Source organism: Ursus maritimus, unplaced genomic scaffold (genome assembly GCF_017311325.1).
Source record: "Ursus maritimus isolate PB19 unplaced genomic scaffold, ASM1731132v1 scaffold_21, whole genome shotgun sequence".
Lineage (NCBI taxonomy): Eukaryota > Metazoa > Chordata > Mammalia > Carnivora > Ursidae > Ursus > Ursus maritimus.
The window spans coordinates 12,311,209-12,332,956 of NW_024424564.1; the positions used below are offsets into that span (position 1 = coordinate 12,311,209).

The 21,748-nt window shown below is 39.7% G+C and overlaps 1 protein-coding gene across 4 annotated transcripts in view; it reads right to left on the reverse strand.

Annotated features, from left to right (window-relative positions):
- PTPRR (protein tyrosine phosphatase receptor type R) overlaps nt 1–21,748 on the reverse strand; it is a 122,826-nt gene that overhangs the window by 89,817 nt on the left and 11,261 nt on the right. For 3 of the 4 annotated variants that reach the window (XM_040637262.1, XM_008684294.2, XM_008684293.2), the window contains exons 2-4: nt 18,325–18,438; nt 14,923–15,078; nt 7,706–7,816 (exon numbers count right to left, since the gene is read on the reverse strand). In XM_040637262.1, coding sequence (XP_040493196.1) covers nt 7,706–7,816; nt 14,923–15,078; nt 18,325–18,429 — 372 coding nt within the window. In that variant the 5' untranslated portion in view covers nt 18,430–18,438. Of the gene's footprint in view, nt 1–7,705; nt 7,817–8,101; nt 9,032–14,922; nt 15,079–18,324; nt 18,439–21,748 lie in introns of those variants that run through there. The other variant, XM_008684295.2, reaches the window with a different exon arrangement.

A 21,748-nucleotide genomic window follows, 5' to 3' on the forward strand; every position in this document is an offset into this window, starting at 1 on the left:
TATTTCTGTGAGAAATATTACTGCATAAGAAAAAAAAAGACATCTAATACTAAGTGACAAATCTTCTTCCTCTAATTAGACTTTTACAACCTATAGGATAGAAAATACTGAAGATAAATATCCTTACCCAGGGCGTCGTGCCCTTAGGTTTGCGAGGTTTTTAATTTACTACTTCTCCTCAGTTTCTATAATCCTCGAAAGGCACTTTGCCACCACTCTGCACAAACTAACCCCTCCCTCCCGAACGGTACCAATCAGATAACACATATCTGCTAAGTTAAATATGTAATTACTAAAGGGTGAGGCAACCGAATTTAAGGCGGGATACTTTTTTTATTATGTTTTAATTTATTACTATTTTTAAAAATATTTCTTTATTTAAGTAATCTCTACACCCAACGTGGGGCTTGAACTCACGACCCCAAGATCAAGAGTCACACGCTCTTCTGCCTGAGCCAGCCAGGCACCCCTAGCTTTTTATTTCTTAATTGCAAGCCAGTCATTTTCCTGAATGAGAAGAGAAGCAAATACATCTGTACCTTTACAAAAATATCTTTAATAAAAGACACTGCATATGTTATATATTCTAACACCTAAATATAATATGCACATCAGAACATGTGTTTGCCTGTTTACATTTGGGTTTTGGAGAAGCATATTTCAAAAATGAAAATGAGAAACCCGAGGAAATACTGGCCTTCTCGATAGCTCTTGACAGGTCATTTTTATGATTTTATTGGTGTAGAACGAGCTCTAGTCCAAAGTCCTTCTTTACATCATGAGCTTCTGTTCTCGATGAAGGACCTTTGTCACATGTTTTACAGTTACATGTTTACTTCATCTCTGGTGATAGGTCAACTTTTAAACTATGTAGGATGTGTAGAGACTGATTTACATCTGTAATTAGGGAAAAGCAGAACTGGGAGACTATATAATGCTTATAAGACACTTTAAAAATCCTCAAGAGAGAGACTGGGCTGGCTGGCAAAATATGGGAAGAACTGAAAACATTGCTACTGGGCAATGGGGCCATTGTCATGGTATCCAGTTACAAGGCAGTCCTTCTCAACCAGCTGGGCCTTAGCCCTTCGGGGGCATTCGGCAACGTCCAGAGCTGTGTTTGGTTGTCATACTGGGTGTGTGGTGAGGTGCTCCTGGGATCTAGTGGACAGAGGCTAGAGATGCCACCGGATACCCTACAGTGCTCAGGACAGACCCTCTCCCCCCAGTAGAATCTCCCAGTCCCAGATGTCAACAGTGCCACTATTGAGAAACGGGTGTAGGGGCTCTTAAAAATCATCTGGTATAATCTCCTCATTTCACATTTAGACTCAGAACCCTTGAATGACTCCAGGAAGGTTAGAAATAAAAGTCTAGAATCCAACTTTCTTGACTTAATGCCTGTGATCATTCAACGCTACCATTTCTTCTAAATCCCCCCATCATTCTTCCCAATGCCTCTCCCAAAGCCTCTGGAAAAGTGTGTCAGAGATTCTTCTCTGTGCTGATCAAGGTCTGGAATACAGCAAATGCATATTTCTCTCTGCGAACACACATTGTTGCAAAGCTCAACCTAAAAGCTTATTATAGCAATGGCAAATCAGTAGCTTTGGTTTTACCTTTAAGAGCGTGTTTGAATCTCAGCATGCAATAAAGTCATTTGGTCATTTGGAAAAGGAAAACAGGACTATTGAATGAGAAAGGAACTATTGCAAGAGATAAAAAATAATAGCAGGAAGAAGAAAGCCAGAGGAACACAGAAATGAGAGGAAAGCTACCCCCCCAAAAAAAATCCTATAAAGCTCTTTTGCTGCTTATAATTTTCATTTAAAAAATCTTATAAGTGTACATGTTAAACTTCCACCATGTTTTATGGCAGGTATATTTCAATAAAAAAAAATCTCTTAAGTAGGTAACACAAAACATCTGTTTGGGTTAAAATATGTTCCAATTTTAAAATGATGCCATCAACTAACAGCCCATAGTATTTTCTTCACAGTATTTTACAGTTAGTTCTGAAGGAGCTCATTCATTCATTTCTTTTAGTTGAGTAGACATGAGTCGATTGCTACTACATTCCAGAAGAAACATTGCAGGTGCAAAGACAGCACACAACCCTAACCTCTGGGAGTTCACAGGCTTCCAGAAGAGACAGATGTGGAAAAATTACACCCAGTCAAAGATAATATAGGCATTGTCATCATCATCATCCCCTTTGTGGCCAGAAGCAGACATTCACAAGACCAAGGGTGAGGACTTTGACTCCTTTATATATGGAATCACGGTAAGGAGCCCAGACTTTTATTTTATTTTATTTTTAAGATTTTATTTATTTATTTGACAGAGACAGAGACAGCCAGCGAGAGAGGGAACACAAGCAGGGGGAGTGGGAGAGGAAGAAGCAGGCTCATAGCGGAGGAGCCGGATGTGGGGCTCGATCCCACAACACGGGGATCATGCCCTGAGCCGAAGGCAGACGCTTAACCGCTGTGCCACCCAGGCGCCCCAGGAGCCCAGACTTTTAATCCAGACAGATTTGGGTTTGAATTCCAACCCCTTTTCTCACACTCCCCCCGACCCCAATCCCACTGTATGTTTTTGGTCAAGACACTTTTCCTCTCAGAATCTTGGTCTCCTCATCAGCAAAATTAGGAAACTAAAATACATTAAGTGTTAATGCATAGAGCCTATAGTTAATAATCCAGCATGTATATTTAAAATACTTTGCTAAGAGGGTAGATTGTATGTTAAGTGCTCTTATCACAATACAAAATAATAAGAAGAAAGAAAGGAAGAGAGCAGGAGGACACTTTTGGAGGTGAGGGTATCTCTGTGACATAGGTTGTGGTGACGGTTTCATGGGTGTATACTCATCTCCAAACTCACCAAGTTGCATCCATTAAATCTGAACAGCTTTTCATATGGCAATCATACCTCAACAAAGTGGTTTAAAGAATACATTAAGTGTTTACCACCAGGCAGGAAATTTAGTGCCAGCTTCGTACCAGTAAGTGTGCAATAAAGGGAAGACACTAAATATTATGATTATTATGATTTTTATTAAGAGGAATGTATTCTTTGCTAAATGGTTTCATTAACACAAAAAAATTAGCTCGAGACTTACACCTACTTTGGAAAATAGTTCTGTAAACAGATCATTCCAGCGAGGACTCTATTCCCCATTCCCCCAATCCCTAGAGATTGTATATAACGAATTAGAAGAGTGTGGCTATTTATGTCCACTTCTGACACGTTTTCACTGGCTGGTACTCAGGCTGTATCGGGTGTTCTGACGCCGGATTTCCTGCCTCAGCTACCAAGACCATGACTAGAAAACTCTTTGCATGGCATATGGATGGATGGCTCTTCCTCTGGGTCCAACATGCCAGAACTTTTGTTGACCCAAACAGCTGTTTTCACGTATTTTCTAAAATTGTTCTCCAGAAGGGACCTGGCTTGTAGATATCTCTACGTACATCTCAGAAATGCCTTTGCACTTCTTAATAAACTTCGAAGTACATTGGAAGGCTTAATTTCGATGATAAATGGTGTCCTTTCCATTGTTGATTGAAGTTTAATAATGAATTCTTCTCAGTAATAAATTTCCTCCACCTAAAGCAGACTGAATGGATTGGAAATTGCCCACACATTTTTTTCTTGGAAAATCGTATTTGTCTATTTGTCGCCCCACCCACTCTACATCCACATTTGAGAAGTGCTAAATAAGTCACACATTTGAAAATGTCATGCGTGTCTAATTTTATGCCTGGCAACATACATTTTTTTTTTTATTTTAAGGAAAGTAAACAATATGACACATTTCAAAAATTTTGCCAAGCCTTATGTTATTGTTACATAGCACACGTAATCCACCATTACAGCAATTTACCTATAAAATTTCATCTTTAAAAAACGAAAAACCATATGCTTTTCGTTTCTGTGGTATGTCGGAAGGCTGGATGCAAATAACGGCATTTGGTCTCTCATAAATATAATTATTGCCAGAGGGAAAATTCTGTGCTATATCTTTTCTTTTGCCATGGAATCAAGAAAATTATGGGAAACAGAATTGGAATATTATTGTGTTTGAAAATTGCAAAAGTGATAGCATAACTATTACCGAGACAGCCAGGTTAAAAGACTTACTTTAAATCAAGGTCATTATCAAAAACACTTGAACATTTACACGGATAAACTTATTTTAGAGAATCACATTTGACAAGTCCCTAAGTGTGAACTGTTGACTTGTCAGTGGGATAGCTGCATCCGATAAACTTCACCTCATCTTAATCCTGTCTAGTAGGTAGTGTTTTTCTATCAGTATTAATTCCTTCCTATGTATTCCCGGTTTCTCTGTTACTTCTTAAAATGACCTTTTCTCGTTAAAGTTTAAGAGTGTGGGGCACGTAGGTGGCTCAGTCGGTTAAGCATCCAGCTCTTGATTTCAGCTCAGGTCATGATCTCAGGGTCGTGGGATCAAGCACCAGGTCGGGCTCCATGCACAGAGTGGAGTCTGCTTGTCCCTCCCCCTCTACTCCTCCCCTGCCTCAATAAATAAAATAAAATCTTTGAAAAAAATTTTAAGATTGTGTTTGAAAGATATCATTCTATTTTTTTCATTTACTCAAGAGTGACCAGAACACAAATCAAGTGTTGCTTCTCTCACTATCCCACCTCCAACTTGTTCCCCTCCCAAGAAATGGGAGCTCCACCACCCAGGTTCTTAGCCAAATAAATGAGGAGTCAACCTTCATTTCTTTCTTTCCTTCTCCCTGAGAATCAGTACATAGCAAGTCTTGTCATTTCCTTCTGCAAATAAATCCCAACTGTTCACTTCTCCCCATCTCCACCGCCATCCCTACTCTGCACCATTACCATCTTTGTCATTAGGCTAACACAATGGCTTCCAGAAGAGTCCTCCTGCTCCCACACTTCACCTTGTGCTCTGTCGCCAACCATTGTCCACCAGGAGAGCACCTGCTCTTGTAAATACACATGTCAAATCGCATCGAAGCTCTGCTTATAACTTCCAGCTTGCACCCTTCTTGTTGAACCAGAGAGACTAGCTTCTTCCCACCCCAGCTGCTCCACCCACCGTACCCTCTGCCTGTGAGGCCCTGGCCCCACATTTTCACATGTCTCGAAGTCTCAGAGTGCTCTGTCCCGCTCACTTACTATTATGGGATCTCTTCATGGCATTGAACAATATTTGATTTTAAAAAGAAATGGATAGACTTTATTTCTTAAGAGCGGTTTTAGGTTTACAGAAAAACAGCAGAGAGTACAGAGTTCTCATATATCCCCACTCCCCTACTCCCCTCAACAATTTGCCCTATTAACATTTGGTATTAGTGTGGTTACATGTGTTACAATTGATAAGCCAGTATTGATATGTAATAATTAACTGAAGTCCATAGTCTCGATCAGGGCTTGCTCCTTGAGTTGCACATTCTATGAGTTTTAAGAAATCCATGAGGTCACGTATTCGCCACTACAGTATCATACAGAACAGTTTCACTGCCCTAAAACTCCACTGGGCTCCACCCACTCATCCCCTCCCCTGCAACCTCTGGCAATCACTGATCTCTTCACTGTCTCTGTGGTTTTGCCTTTTCCAGAAAGTCAAATACTTGGAATCATATGTATGTCCACTATTTGATCAAAAAAAAAATTACTAACTTAATTATTGTCTGTGTCCCCCTCCAGAGTACAGGCCCCACAAGCATAGGGACCTCATCTGTCTTGCGCTCTCCTTGGCTACAATGCCAACCACAGGTCCACAGTGGATCCTCTGCAGGAATCTGTGGATTGAATGAGTGGATGAATCTACCTGCCAACCCACTAGAGAGCAAGCACCCATACTTTTGAAACATTCCTTTCTTGATTTGTTCCGGTGACTTTGGAGCAGACTTATCCAGGTTTCTGACTTTTACAGTGGTGCTTTGCAGAAATTGGGAAAAGAATAGTTGTTGTCTGCTCTCAAGTGGTTGAGAGTGTGGCCACGACAGGTCCTCTTGCTCAGGAGACCAATATGTCCTGTAGGGATTTATCCAGTCATGCTGGATATGCAGGAGCTCCCTGAGTTAGAGATGCAGAACCTGGATCGTGTCCTACAAGGTAAGAGCAAACTCTGCTCTGCCCCTTCCCTCCTTGCCTTTGCTCTGCTCGATCTTATCCCTTTCCTGCCTGAACAATCTCTACTTTTAGCACCCTCTACCCTTTCTATTCTCCTCTTCCTTGCATCTTTTCATCTGTGAAGCAGAAAAACACTCTAATTGTGACTGACAGAGAGAAAACAGCACTCAAGATTTCCTATATTAAGGAAAAGAAGAACCACATATTTTAAAGTGCAATTAACTATAACAAAAAAACCACACCTTCTAAAATACTAAAAAATCCCCAGTGATCTCTGCCATAGTTTCCTTGTCTCCTTAAATGCTTTCCCTTAATCTCCACCATTTAATACACAAAAACTGATTTTCTTACTCAATTCTTAAATTATTCTTTTGTTTATTGTGTCACGATTTCTAGAAATCTTTCTACGAATCTTCCCATAGGAGACAGATGCCTCTGAATCCGTGATGATGGAAGCTCGAGGATGCCCTTACTACTTCCTACATTTAGACTCGAGGAAATACACCCATCATCCCCCTATTCAAGGCCTTAATTGTTTTATATCCTTCAAGTTTAGACCTACACAACCTCTGTCTTTCCCAACTAAGCCCTAATCTTTCTAACATAACCCCCTTCCCAGCAGGGGATGCATAAGTGAACAAAAACCAATAAGACACTTAGCAACACTATTGGCTGTGGAGAGTAAGTAACATGATGTCTTTGGGGGGACATTTAAAAGCTAAGAAGGAATATTTTTGAAAATGTACAAAATGAAAGAGAACATAGCACAAAGGAAAAAAACATTAAAACCCATTTGTAAACTTCAAATATTTTAAATTACATCACAGAATTTTCAAAAGAATAAGAAAATCTTACCAATGTATTTGAAAAGTATCTCTTAACTCATTCAATACCAAATAGCACTGCCTAGTTTAGTGGATTTATTCTGGGTTCCTTTTTTTAATTAGAAAATACTTTTAAAGGCTACACATTTGTAATTTGTAATTTATAGAGCTATCTGCCGTGTATACTTTCATCCTTTCTGTATTGATTCACCTAAAAATTTAGTTGACAGTGAATGATCTGGTCTTTGAGCCTATAATCATCTCCTTTTAATGCCTAGAATTTTGTAGAATGCTATCTAGGTCCTTTAAAAATAAGGAAATCAACCACTATTAAAGATGTAAGCTTGCCCCTAAGACATGTTTCTTTTTCAATTTTTTCCTGAGTTCCAATAAAGAGAATATAAAAGAAAAAATAAAGTAAGTCCAAAGTGTACCCACAAGACTTTAATGACTTTGAGGGCTCCAGTGACCTGGGTAAATCACTTTCTAAAGCTTCACTCCAGGTTGATCAAGCTACTAAAAGCCTCATCACAATCACAGCCTTACTCTGCGCAGGTCAGAATCCGTAATTCCATAGGTTTTCCTTAGCTATCACTCTGCCGTCAGGTAGGAATATTCCCCATCTAACAGGATCGTAGCTTTGCTTCTGTTCCCAGGCTTTTCAACATTCATTTGAATGGCAGTGTATCCAGTAATATTAAGCAGTGGCTCAGGAAGGGATAAAATATATAAAGAAGCAAACTTACCATCAAACACGTTACTATAATAACAAAGATGCTGAGAAAAATGACAACAGCATAAAATCCTTCTTTGCTCCAGATTTTGTCCGCTTCATGCTGCCCTTGTAGAACATTTTTCTTTAAAAGCAAAACAGAAAGTCCAACGTTAAATGAGAGTTTGAGCAGAACGGCATTCTTAGCAGACACTGAACATATTTTCAGCTTTATTCCATTCAGTGTAGTAGAACACACCTACATCCCCCGCAGCCAGAGCTGCTTCTCAAACTGATCTAAGACAAGGACTGCCGTCCTTATACATTAAGGGATGATGTTATCTCCCGTCCAGGAGCAAGCATGCCTGACACGGCAAATTGGGTCCCGGACTTTGTAAATATCCCTCCACCAGTCTCTCTCGGAAATTACCTGGTTCATTAAGTGAGGGAGTTCTGTTCTTTTCTGTGTTGAGGAAATTGTTTCTGAAGCTTTCCTTACTCTGTTTTAAGTCCCCTCCCACAACACCAACACCCTGGCTTCCATGCAGCTCTTGACTTTTAAACAAAAGTGAAACAGGTGCAAACAAAATCTCATGATGCCTTTATAAACAGAGCAACGATGTCGGCATCATTTCCTTCTTTTTTTTCCCCTCTTTCATCAAATCTTTTTTTTCCCCTTTAAATGCAGTCCACTTTGTCAAAATCTGATTAAATATCACCTCGGCCATACGAAGTGTTAGGATATAATATTTTATTTAAAGCAACAGAGAACATTGAAAAGTCTAGAACTGTTTGGTAATAAAAGGTAAAATAAATAATTTTATTTATGCTTTTAAAATTGTTTGGCTTACTTAGTGGGTGAAAGGGTGGAGAAGAAGCCGAATGAAAGGTGAATGAAAGTCTTAGTTTTATACCTACTAGTATCCCATCTTAGAATGCAATTAAATTTGATAATTCAGTGAAATTTATAGAGTTATAGTTAAGGAAACTTCAGCTTGAAACCAAATGGTCTACAGTTAGGAAAAACATAAATGCTAAATCAAGTCAGATGCTTCTGCACCTTTAAAATTCCATTTTGTTAAAGTATGCCTTTTATTCCCTTTAGTGAGAATACTTGTCTGTCCTTGGATCTTGTCTCCCACAACTAAGACTTGAGCAACAGAATATATTGAATGATGAAAACCCACATGGAGCAGAGGTCGTGGAGGATGAGAGGTTATCTCGGGCGCACCAGTGGCAGATGAGTGCCCAGCTTAATGTGATCCCTGGGGTGACCTCAGCCTATACCACGTGGAAGAGAAGATCCACCTAGCTGATCCTCATTGACCCACAGGATCATGAGAAATCAATAGTTGTCTCAAAAAAAAAAAAAAAAAAAAAAAAGCCTTGAACAAAAACCTGTCCTTGTAGGTGTCTGAACTTTGAAATTATTGCTAGTTATTTTTCAAGACTTTTTAAAAAATAAAATACATTCCATGTTTGTAAATTAGACAAAAAGAATATTTGCTTTAAAAAAAAAAAACTACTTTATGAAAACTTTTATCCTGGAACTCAAGTGAGTGTTGCTGGGGACTTGAACAAAACAAAACAGAGGGGCGCCTGGGTGGCTCAGTCGCTAAGCGTCTGCCTTCGGCTCAGGGCGTGATCCCAGCGTTCTGGGATCGAGCCCCACATCTGGCTCCTCCACTGGGAGCCTGCTTCTTCCTCTCCCATCCCCCCTGCTGTGTTCCCTGTCTCACTGGCTGTCTATCTCTGTCAAATAAATAAAAAATCTAAAAAAACCCAACCAACCAAACAAAAAAACAAAGCAGAAAGGATTTTAGAGTTCAATTGTGATTATAAAAATGATTTGAGGGAGACTCCTAATGCTTGAAGGAGTTGAGTTTCTATTTCCTTTGCTTATAAGACACTGATATGCTCGCCATAACATCTTGCCTACGTTCTAAGACACAGACAAATTCATTGATACAACAAATGATTTGTATATCTTATTTTTTAAAGATTTTATTTATTTATTTAAGAGAGAGGGAGTGAGTGGGTGGGTGGGAGGATGAGCAGAGGGAGAGGGAGAAGCAGGCTCCTGGCTGAGCAGGAAGCCTGCCATGGAGCTTGATCCTAGGACCCTGGGATCATGACCTGAGCTGAAGGCAGATGCTTAACCAACTGAGCCACCCAGGCGCCCCGATTTGCATATCTTTTAAAAACATGTAAGTGGTAAGTTGAGAGAGAATCTGAAAATACTTGCTCCATGAAATGATTAGAAACCAAGTATCCTGCTGGAAAGGAAGTCTTGGATTCAAGTGGTGACTTGTCTTTTACTCTTTGATCTCAGCCAGATCGTATTTAATACAATGCCTCTATAAAATAGCTGGAAACTAATAGAAAAGAAAACTCTTGTAGAAATCAGGTATAAATATGGAAATGAGTTTTTTACAGGCACTAAATAACATCTATTGCTTGCTATAAAAGCAAACTAGTTAAGCCTTCAAGTAGGCAGCCTAAACTTGTCAAATTTAAGTATGAGGATCGGAGCTTTAGTTCATGTAAAATTTGGATAAAAAGGGGTGGTTAGGTGGGTGGAAAGAGATTTTGTGTTCCTAACCTGATTTGCTTCATTTCTTTTTCTTTTTTTCTGCTATAGTTCAACACCTCCTGAAATATATCAACATGTTCCTTTCTGCTTAAGACAAATCTGTTTTGTTTTCTCTTTTAACCAAAGCGGTGATGGTGGAAGAATTAACCTCCTACCCCCACTCCCCCACTCCCAGTTAGAAAGGCACATGTTTTGAACTCCTAGAACTTAGTCACTGTACTTTCTTGGTAAATAGATTTCCTTCTGAGTCATGCTATTACTGCTGAGCACTACTATATTTGTACAGAGATCTAAAAAATTGATAAGGACAGGGTAATAAATGGAAAAGTTTGTAGTTAAGATCCCACAAGTCAAAAGATTATAATCCACATGAGTCTCCAATCTAACTGTTGCATAAGGGGCTGAGGGTTCAATAATGCAGAGGCTCCACGGGCAGGTCAAGCCCAATGCCACTGTATCTTCTTTACCTCTTATTCCACGGCTACATCTGTCTACGTCACTTTGCACTTTAACTTTGTTGCAGTGAAAAAAGTTACCGGGTTTTGTTTTAGACTATTACTTAAAATTTGGACAGTTTCCTCTATTCATAACACGGCTTCTCTATATCCTGTTTAATAATTTGATGCACTATAGTTGTCTTGTTGGGGTTTTTTTAATTAAAAAAAACAATTCTGATCCCGGGTGGTGGGAGACACCCCAAATGCTAGGAGAGATGAAACAGAGACTTCAAGAGCTACATCTTTTGAGAAGACATGAGGCACACAGAATAAGAATGAAACGGAAATATAAATTATCTGGTTAATTGACTGAATTAGGCAGATAAATGAGGTGTATCCTACAACAATATAATTTTGTTCGATAAATGCCCAACTTCCACTGTATTGTGCACAAAGTGAACAATTCGTTCTGAATGATCTGACACATGTTAACATTAATTGCACTCCTCCTCTGGCATTGTAGGGCCAGGACAATAATTCTTTAGATCGCTGGCTCACGTTCCACTTTCAAGGAATACGCACCATACTCATGGGTTACAGTTATATTTATTTGGTGTGCTTTTTGCTCTTTGGAAATATTTCACGGAAGTTATTATGCAGCACATTGGCCTGCTATTTAAAGAAGGTAACTTTCTCCTTTGAAACATAAGACCCGTCAAGAAGGAATAATTGGGAATTACACAACAATGGCAAATCCTAAAAACATTTTTTTATTATTAGTGCAGAATTTACTGTTTCAATAGATAATTAATTAATTTAAAAATTTTAATTAATTTTATAAAAACATTTAAAAATAGAAGCTGAAATAATGAATTTCACTTTGTTTCCTTAAGCTTTAACTTATGAGGCAACAGGGAGTCTAGTTTTATCTTTACGAGCATCTTATAATAAAATAATATCGAAGTGCCTACATCGTTCTAGGTCATAAAACTATATAAAAGAAATAATGTCTTTTCTCCCAGAAAAACCTAGATTCAAAGTGAAAACACGGTGAATACACGAAAGTAATTCTCTGTTTGGTATTTTTGTTTCCCAAGAGTCATTTCTAATTAAAAAACAAAACATCAAAAACAAGCAAATAAAGAAATGGCAACAACAGAAAACGCATCCTTCCCTGAAAGTAATTAATACACGTTTAGAAATGGATGCTTTGAGACATCATTCACAGTGTTCTATAATCCAGATAAAGGATGAAAAACCAAAATACCAATATTCTTTTTTTTTTTCTGCTACTAAATATGTTAGTTACTATAGCACAGCTATAATTTGGGGATAAAAATGTGAAAGAATGGGTTGAGGCATAAGCTGTCATCACACATTAATGACAAAGATGAATAAAGACATGGGGAAACTCACAGAATACCACCAGCAGCTTAAATAAATATCAACAGATGCTTTGGCAGTGCCCCCCTGGACTGCATATGGCGGAGGTGACCCATGACCATAGGTGGTTTTCTCCTGTTTTCTGCATTACAGCTTCAGGTCAGAGAGTAATGTGGGTCCATTCTAGAAGCGCCTGAACAAAAGCCTCAAACAATCCATCTGTCCTTAGTGAAATGCCTCTTATATCCAACTAAAATACTTCCTCGTCTCCTGTAATGTAATATTTTCTAGATTCTAGGTTTCCTAGATTTCTAAATTCCTACATTTTCATAAAATATACCACATTTTGACCATCAAATATACTTCCATTATTCAAGCGTAGGGCAGACCTGTGGTCTACTGTGGGTTAATCGTCCTGTGACAAGCTCCTCATCGTCACTGGGCTGAGGAGTGTGGAAGGACAGACCCTGGATTGTGACTCGTTTTTTTGTTTGGTGAACTTCTCTAGGTTTGCAAATCTGGATGACTCAGTAAGCTGCCGTATTCCTAAAGCATTCAGAATGGCATTTCAACTCAGAACAAAGCAACGAGGAGGAACACCTGTAATATTCTCGGAAAGCTTACAGGAAAAGAATAAATTAACCCGATGGTCTTTTTACATTTAAAGAATTGTCCTCAGCAAGAAAGCGTGCAAGGCGATCTGTCGAGGGCCTACGTATGGAAATGGGGCTTGGTTCAACACAAAAGGGCGGCCCTTCAGAGTCGCGGCTGGTGAGGGGTTTGGGTGTTGCAGCTCATACTGACCCTTCCCCTGGCCTCTCCAAAGCAGGACGTGGCCTCTTCTTCCTCAAAGCTCCTACGGCTCAATGTGGTAATGTTACCCACACCTCCTCCTGTATTCTCCTTGGCTGCTTCCATCCTATTTGCCCTACTAGAATACAAACTCGTTGAAAGAAAAATCATATTTTATTTATTTGTTTGTTTATTCATTTATTTGTCCAACTGTGGGTATTACCTAGCACAGTGCTCGGCTATCGTGTGCCCATTATATGCCAGGTACCGAATGAAGGGACCGAGAGAACAGATCAAACGACATGGCACATGCTCTCAAGGAACCTGCAGTGTGGAAATCGATTCAAAGACCAAGACGGAAAAAGGGGCTTTTGTACTAAGCTCAATGAAAACCCGAGGCACAAGAGAAGGCTTTGCTGTACAGGAGACTGAACCTGAAACACAGACATTGGACGGATGCATCAGCCTATGCACGGCATGGAGGGAAGAGACAGTAGGGGCGTGTCGGCGACCTGCCGAGTCTGGAGGGTGTTGTTCAGCTGTTAGAAAGCCCAGGGCACAAAGGACCTTATATCGTATTAAGACAGCCAGACCTGATTCTATAGCACTTAGAAAGTCGGAGAAGAATCATGACGTTAGGAGGGCATGGCCAGATTTGCTTTTAGAATCATTACTCTGTGTGGCAAGAGAGAAAACTCCCGTGTGTGTGTGTGTGTGTGTGTGTGTGTGTGTGTGTGTGTGTTGGGGGGTAGGCAGAGCATGGAGAGGGCAAGGAGGGAAGCAAAACTTAACACAGCAAGACCAGCTGGAGGTTGTTGTCACAGTCGTGGTTCGACGATGAAATACATTTTCTTTTGGCCAATAAAACACTGCCCTGCACTCAAATCATATTTGGTGCCCACTCCGGGTGAGGACTTCCACATATATTTCTAAAATTTAATTCGTATATTTCAAGTCTATAAGATAAAAACTATACTTTTTTTTTTAAATTTTATTTTAACTACACCCATTTTGGAAAGGAAGAAACTGAGGCTCAGAGAGGCTGATATTATGCAGACAGACTAATCTCACAGAGATTAAATCACCTGCCCAGGGTCACAGGCATCTTAAGTGCTGGCTTTGGGATTCAAATTCAGTCTTGTTTCAAAGCTTTTTATATCACACCTGTGATATTTGCTGAAATGAGAGGCATTGTGCTTTCCTGCAAAGGGGAAGAGACTAGGAATCAAGATGTCTAGATGTCAAACGTTTTATACGCCACTTGCTTCTCACTTCGATGAAGTCACTTCATGTCAACCGGCCTGACTTTCTGCATCTATAAAAATGTTCACATACGTTCCCTCAAAGTCTGATTCTATGATTCTGTGGATTTAATTACATATATTTAGGATGATGATCATTCTAGCAAGTTTGTTACAGTGGGATGAAGCAGAAGTAAAAAGAAAAAAAAAAGGGAGGGGGACTGAATTTATTCAGGAGTGAAGATGGTGGGGGCAATTTAAAAAGTGCCAAATTTAGAAAACACTATGAAGACTCTAGTCACAGTGCTTAAAATTAGGTGCCTCAGAAAACAAAGACAAAGCAAGCAAACAAACAAAAATACATTTCCAAATAATTCCAAGGTTGTGGACAACGGTGAGTATCTGGTGACCGTTTTGACAATGCAGGCAGTGGGGAGGACACCTGTTACGGAAGACAAATACCAGGGTGGTTTTTCTTTGATATTTCAGTCTCAAGCAATCAACTGGCAAATATATCCAAATGGTTTTTCTTCGATACAATTTACTGGATAAGTCAAAATAACTTACAAGGCCATAAAGATTTAGAGAAGAAAGTGTCTCAGAGTGGAACATCGATGTAGAAATAAATTTCCTTAAGGAATAAACATATTAAGCATGAAGTTCAGAGAATTCTGACCCTTAGGGAGATTTTTATTATCAAATAACACACAATAAACAGCTTTCATTTCGACGCCTCCCGGGATCAAGTTACCCTGTCATTCGAACTGAGCACGTTTCTAAATGAAATATTCCACGAACAACGTACCTCAGGGGAGACTTCTATAATTCCAAATTGGGATAAACTTTGATGTAAAACATTTATATTAAGTGAACGCAGCACCTCCTCGGACGGCAGAGCCTCAGAAGCTCCTGCTTTTCGGTTTGTAGGAGACACGAAGAGTTCAACACTGTTCTTCTTTCCCTGGTTCAAGCAGATGATTTGTGTATGTTAATAGACATTGTAAACAGCTTTGGGAAATATTTGCACCTTTTCTCTAGAATCATTAAAGAAAATTGGAAGCCTAGAAGCTCCAAAGGCATCTTGGAGAGCACGTGTGCTAGTTGTCTGGCATGCTTATTACGATCAGCCCAAAGCCTGAAATCTTCCAATGGCTTTCTTTTGAGTTTGTAACTTTATATTTCACTGGATGCTGGTTTAATGTCCACTCCATACTGTAATTTTTGAAATATATCATTCAGACGTTCCCAGACTGTGTTTAAAGAAGCAGTTAAAAATCAAAGAATTCAATAAACCCTGATAAACAGTACAATTATTAGACATCACCACTCCATGTATTTTTCTTCTAACTTGTATCAGTGCGAAGGCTGGGTGGATTAAGGAAGCCGATGAGCTTCGAAGTTGCTTCCCTGATCCTGTCCCCCACCTCAAATATATTATACGTTACAATCTATCCTCGGGGAGCGCCTGGGTGGCTCAGTTGGTTAAGCACCTGCCTTTGGCTCAGGTCATGATTCCAGGGTCCTGGGACTGAGTTCCACATCAGGCTCTCCGCTCCATCTTACTCTCCCTGTGTTCTCTCCCTCCTTCTCTCTCTCAAATAAATAAAATCTTTAAAAAAAAATTAAATAAAATCTGTCCTTGGTAGAAATGCATCTGCTGTGCAACAATATCATGAGACTTTCCTCTTAGTATTACCTGTTAGTATGACCACATTAGCTGAAATGGAAACAGGATTTCTTACCATAAATGGCCGATACACCCCATACACACAAAACACCAACCACCACACAAAAATGGACATTGTCACCGACAGATTCTCCTTTACAGCTTACACAGTGCACTTATAGAGGGAATTGTTGCTGGTCTTTTCTTTTTGATACATGGAGTTCTTTCATGCTAGAAAACGTTCTTTCAATGCAATTTATCAGAAGTTCAGCCAGGTATAAAATGCAGTATCATGCTCACTCCGGCAGCACATACACTAAACTGCAGTCTCAGCGTACTCCTAGCAATCCAGAAAAAATGTTCCCGGGGACATCTGGGCGGCTCAGTTGGTTAAGCATGTGCTTTCGGCTCAGGTTGTGATCCCAGGGTCTGGGATCTAGTCCTTGTATCAGGCTCCTTGCTCAGCCACTCCCCCTGCTTGTGCTCTCTCTGACAAATAAATACATAAAATCTTTAAAAAAATAAAGTTAAAAAAACCATTTCCATGTTTGCAGGGGACATCAGACAATGAATGACTAAATATGGCATAGTGCTGATGCAAAACATGTTTATAATAATTTAACTAGTTCCTGACCTAACAACAACAACAGTAGGAAGAGATCACTTGTCTCGTGCCTGACACTCTCCCGAGTACGTCAACTCTGGTATCTCATTTAATACTCAAAACACCTCCAAGGACATAGATGTTAGGGTTATCTCCAGTTTGCAAATGAAGAAACTTAAGTGTCTTGCCTAAGGTCACACCTGGGGTATGGCCAAGCTGGAAATGGAGCACAGTTCTGCCTGCCTCGGAAGCACACGCTCTTCCTCACCGTGTCCAGCTGCCTCTGGCACCATCATCGCTCCCCCCGTTCTAATAACCGCTCTTAGAAAACAGGCATATATAAATGCCGCTCACATTCTCTGAGGATGAGCATATGCGCCCCTACAAAGAGCCATCATGCTCGTTAAATCTAGACACCTGAAAGTATATTTAAGATACCTAAGGGCACATACACAATTTAGGTCTAGACCTAAGACATCTATAATACCTACGTCTTCTCACTTAAGCCAGCTATGCCCTGGGTAGAAATAACCAAACTAACATTTTCAGGATATTGGGGAATGTTGTATTTCCTCTACAATGGTACTGTGTTGAAAATTCGGGGGGTTTATTTGTTGCTGTTTTTTTTAAGCTTATTTAGTCCCGAGAAACAGTTGACTCACAGAATAAAAGTTATTATGGGGCCTGAACCAACTCACCCTCCACACACAGAAAAAATGAAAAGAAACAAAAGCTCTAAACCAAAATAAAAAGCAAATTCTTCTCCACAGGTGAAAATGCAAATACAGATGAAAGAGAAAGACGAGCTCCAGCAGGAACATCGGAAGTTATAGCCAGGAGAAAGCACGGGGAGATGTAAGATGATCCCGGAGTCCCTTCTCACAGGAACCTTAGGTAACCAGCTGTTTACAAAAGAAAATCCTATGATCTGAATTTGCCTTTCTTTGCCCTTTGCTCACACCCACCTTCACGGGCAGATGGGAACATGAAGTTGGATGACATCAAGGTTCCCAAACACTGAGGGAAGGGGAAAGAAATGATGTGAAGGATTGACAGGTAGGTCTGAAGTGGGTCCTCTACAAAAGACCCTTCGGTTTTACCTCGTCCCCACCCCACACACCCAATCTAAGTGTTCTGGTGACTTTTCAGCATTACCTATTCTTTTTTTTTTTTTTTCTAGTTTTATTTTATTTTACTTAGATTTTTTTTGTTTTAATTTTACTCATGAGAGACACACACACACACAGAGAGGCAGAGGCAGAGGGAGAAGCAGGCTCCCCTCGGAGCAGGGATCCCAATGCAGGACTCAATCCCAGGACCCTGGGATCACGACCTGAGCCGAAGGCAGATCCTTAACCGACTGAGCCACCCAGGTGCCCTGACATTATCTATTTGGCATTCATTTGGGCTGCTGTCCTTAAGGATTGGTTCTTCTTTACTCTTTATTCGAAATCCTCTGCCTTGTGCATTCACTATCCTTCATCCTGATACACTGGAAGGGTTTTAATAGTTACTGTCTGGAAACGGTGTCTTCACTGATACAGAAGCTTTCCCTCTTAGGGAGAATATTTTGGGAGTACTGTTTTTCAGTGAGACAAGTATTTTCGGCCCCTCTGGTCAGGGTAGTAGCTAGCCTTGAACTATGAGAGGGTCGAAACTTTTTCTAGAAAGGGCCAGCCAGCAAATATTTTAGCTTTCAATTTAGCCAAAAATCTGTCGCAACTACTCAACTGCGCCATCGTAGCAGGAAAGCAGCCATAGACAATATAGAAATAAATGGGTGTGGCTTGTTCCAATAAACCTTCCCTTGCACAAACAGGTGGTATGCCAGATTTGGCTCCTGGGCCATAGAACTATAGCATGGGTATTCTTTATGATCGAAGCCTTCAACAAAAATCCAAGTTGTACTCAGGGAATGCAAAACGTAGGCATCTTACAATGAGGCGGTTGATGTGCACTTGCTGGGGTGAGACTCCTAAAGCTGCAGCCACTCCCTGGCGGAATATCCGAAGCAAGGTTATGTTCAGCCTGTTCACATCCATTTGCAGTGTCTGAAAAATAAAGAAAAAAAAAAGATTTATTACAATAAATCTGTCCTTCAAGGCATTCAGTTCCTGACTGATGACTGACCAAAACCATTTCTGTGACTGATAAATTCATACCCATGGTACTTTATTGCATTTTTAGTGGAGATAAAATTAGAGGGACATTTTATGTGAAGTTTTAAATGATGTTAGTTAAAAAGACAGTGCAATCTGTCTAGCCATAATAAATAATGCAAATGAATAACCAGTTCATAAGGAATTTCATTGAAATGTGTGTTGGTCTTTAGTTTAAGTCCAGATGACAGAATGGAATATACAGCCAACTACATTTCAGCAATCCAAGCGCCTTAGGACATCTTTAATTTGTGTTCACACATGGTCACACGCTGTGTAAGTTCCATAATGCCTGACTTGGCAGTTTCTCTATATAGTGACCCGATGCCAGTGCAAGGCAAAAGAACAAGGTGCAATACTGCATTTTCGAACTCTAGTAAAGAAGCCAATGGTACTGATAATTTGGTTTAAGGTAAACAGTTGTTATTCAATTGTTTGGGCACACACTCTTAATTTTCAGGTGATTTTGGAAAAAAGACAACTAAATGCTTAAAAATTCCCCAAACACAAATCAAGTGACAAAATTAATAATACAGCCTTTATTTAAGCCATGGGTGCTGTTACTACATTTAAAGCATGAACTAGTTAACTATGTATTGTCAAAAATGCATTATAATCATTTGAGATAGATATTTTGCAAGATGGGGAAACCAAATCTTTATGCCTTTCTTGTACTGCTTACTTCACTAACTTGACCACAGTTGGTTATCAATGACGGTTGGACGGCTGCAATAGCATCTATTCTATGAAGTAAAGCACACTTCTATGGGCACACTTCTCTGATAAAGAGATTGGCTTAGAAGCATAATCTACTGTGGTATAAAAACACTCAGAGGACCTTTTTATAGTTTGTTGTAAAAGGAGAATGGAACTGCTTTCAAGAATGTATCATTTTTTAAGGAAACAATACAGCTTCTATACATAAAATTAGTACAAAACTGGACCACATGCTCAAGGCTCCAGAAATCAGAGAGAGTTGGGGGAGGTCAAAGGACATGAATCGTTCCCGGTCAACATGGCAGACCCATTGAAGTTTCAGACTGCTTTTAGTCTTAGGATCTTAATGCTTGCATTGGGTCAGGGGTCATAGAGGTTGGTCAGGTTAGGAACCTGGAATGGGACTCCTTGAAAACAACTGAGATCCAGAAAGCGGCACAACCATTTAAAAATAAAAACTTCAGCGAACAGCCCGATGATAAGGTATAGCTTGCTTCTGGAGAGGGGGAAAGGAGAATTATGTCGAGGGTAGGTAGAAAAGCTACATCAATACCATCAGTGATACTTTTTTTATTAAATAAAAACCATCCAATAGTACATAATTGTCTGCTATATTATTCTCTGTACTCTTCTATAGATTAAAATTCTTTCCAATCTAAAACAACATAACTTAATACCGAAAGTAAGACTTGAGCTCAATCCTGAAAGATGGGTTGGATTTGGACATGCAATAATGAGGAAAACACTGTACTGTCAAGCATGCATTATGTTCTACGGAAGGATGCTTTATGGAAAATCGAAGAGATGAGAAAAACTCAGTCCACCTGGTGGTTCTGAGAAACAGAGGCTTCCTTTTGTCCGTTTGGCTCTGCAAGGCTGTGGAAACCTTCAACAGATAAGGAACATTGCCCTGGAAACTTTACTCCTCTCGTTTCACAAGACCAAAGACAGGTTCCTCGGTTCCCGCAAATGCTGATTAGGAACCATTGTTTCCTGGCTCACCCCCAGTGTTTGCCAGGCAGGGCGAGCAGGCAGGCACTGCTCCTGATCCCCACGGGCAGGATTCGGAGCCAACAGTCGACGCTGGGAACTGAGTCAAGGGGGTTGTATACACACTTGAGAACTCAATTCCCAGGGCCATGATTAGCTCGAAGCTTGTCACTGTGGAAACAGTATTAAAGTCTAAGTTCCTCAGATTAAAATGGCAAATCGAACTGAAATAGCAAGTAAAGATTAAAAATCACTCAAAATGTCAACTTTCCAAGGCCAAGGCTGTGCGTTTGAAACAGAAAGTTAGACTACCTAACTGAAGTGAAAAAGTGAGCTGAAATCATGAGTTTAAAAATTATGGTCATTTGGCTCCTTGCATCAAAACATTTGAATAATTTGCCTCAGTTCTCTGCTTGCCTGAGAAAAGCTGGCTTGTATTTCTGACTATTCCCCATAAAATGGTGATGGTAAAATGAAGCTCAAACAGTAAATATATATCGGAAGGTCTCACACGTGCCAGACATTCTGTACGAGCGCAACTGAAGAAAAGCAAAGGATTCTAGACAAAATGAGAATTTTATTTCAGAGAAAATCAAAGTGTATGAATTCTTGTAGCTAGAGGACATACGTTTCTCCTTCCTTCTGGATAGATGCTAGAGACACGCAGCTTCTTTCCATCCTATTATGTGAAATCATAGCAACTGTGATAGAACATAAATTTCCATGGCAATAACAGCAGTGTCACAACTTCAAAGTTACCGCATAATAACACAAGATATATTCCAATCTGAATTCTAAACCCATTTAGTCACTTGTATTATTTAACACACAAATGATTTAAGCTTTTAATTTCAAGAGATTCAAATGCTCTTTCCAAATGCAAATCCTAAGCCATTTCACCGTAGTAAATAATGCAAATAGAGTTATTATCCAAAAACAATTGTGTATTTTATTGATTATTACAAATGCATATACAGGAAAAAAATGAAACATATTAAATAATTCAAAGATTTCAAACTCCATCTGTATTTAAATATATGAGCTCTGCCTTGTTAAGAGATTCCTGAGTCAATTCTCTTTACCTGGGGCCTAGGTTCTGCCCCCAGCTCCCCACCTCCACCCCCGGCAACCCCACACCCTGCAAAAAGAAATACTACTTTGTAATAAGACTTTCTTTCTTTGGTCACCGGATTGTCCACTAAAGTAATTGATGCCTATGAACCTTAGATATAAATCAGTCCAGTAGAATTGATTAAATCTAGGCACCTTCATTATGTTTAAATTATAAGTATGTGGTTGGCTTTTAGCAATTTATTTTTAAAGAACAGCTGGGTTATTTTTGCCTGGGAGGGTGGCAGTTTTCCAAATGTTAGACCTGTCGATATAATGCAGCCTGATCTGCCAGGTGATCAACCCCAGTAAGAGGACAACCCTAGTAGCCCCATTAAGATGGGGAAGGCCAAACGGCTCTCTCTCCTACTAGAGAGATGTCCTC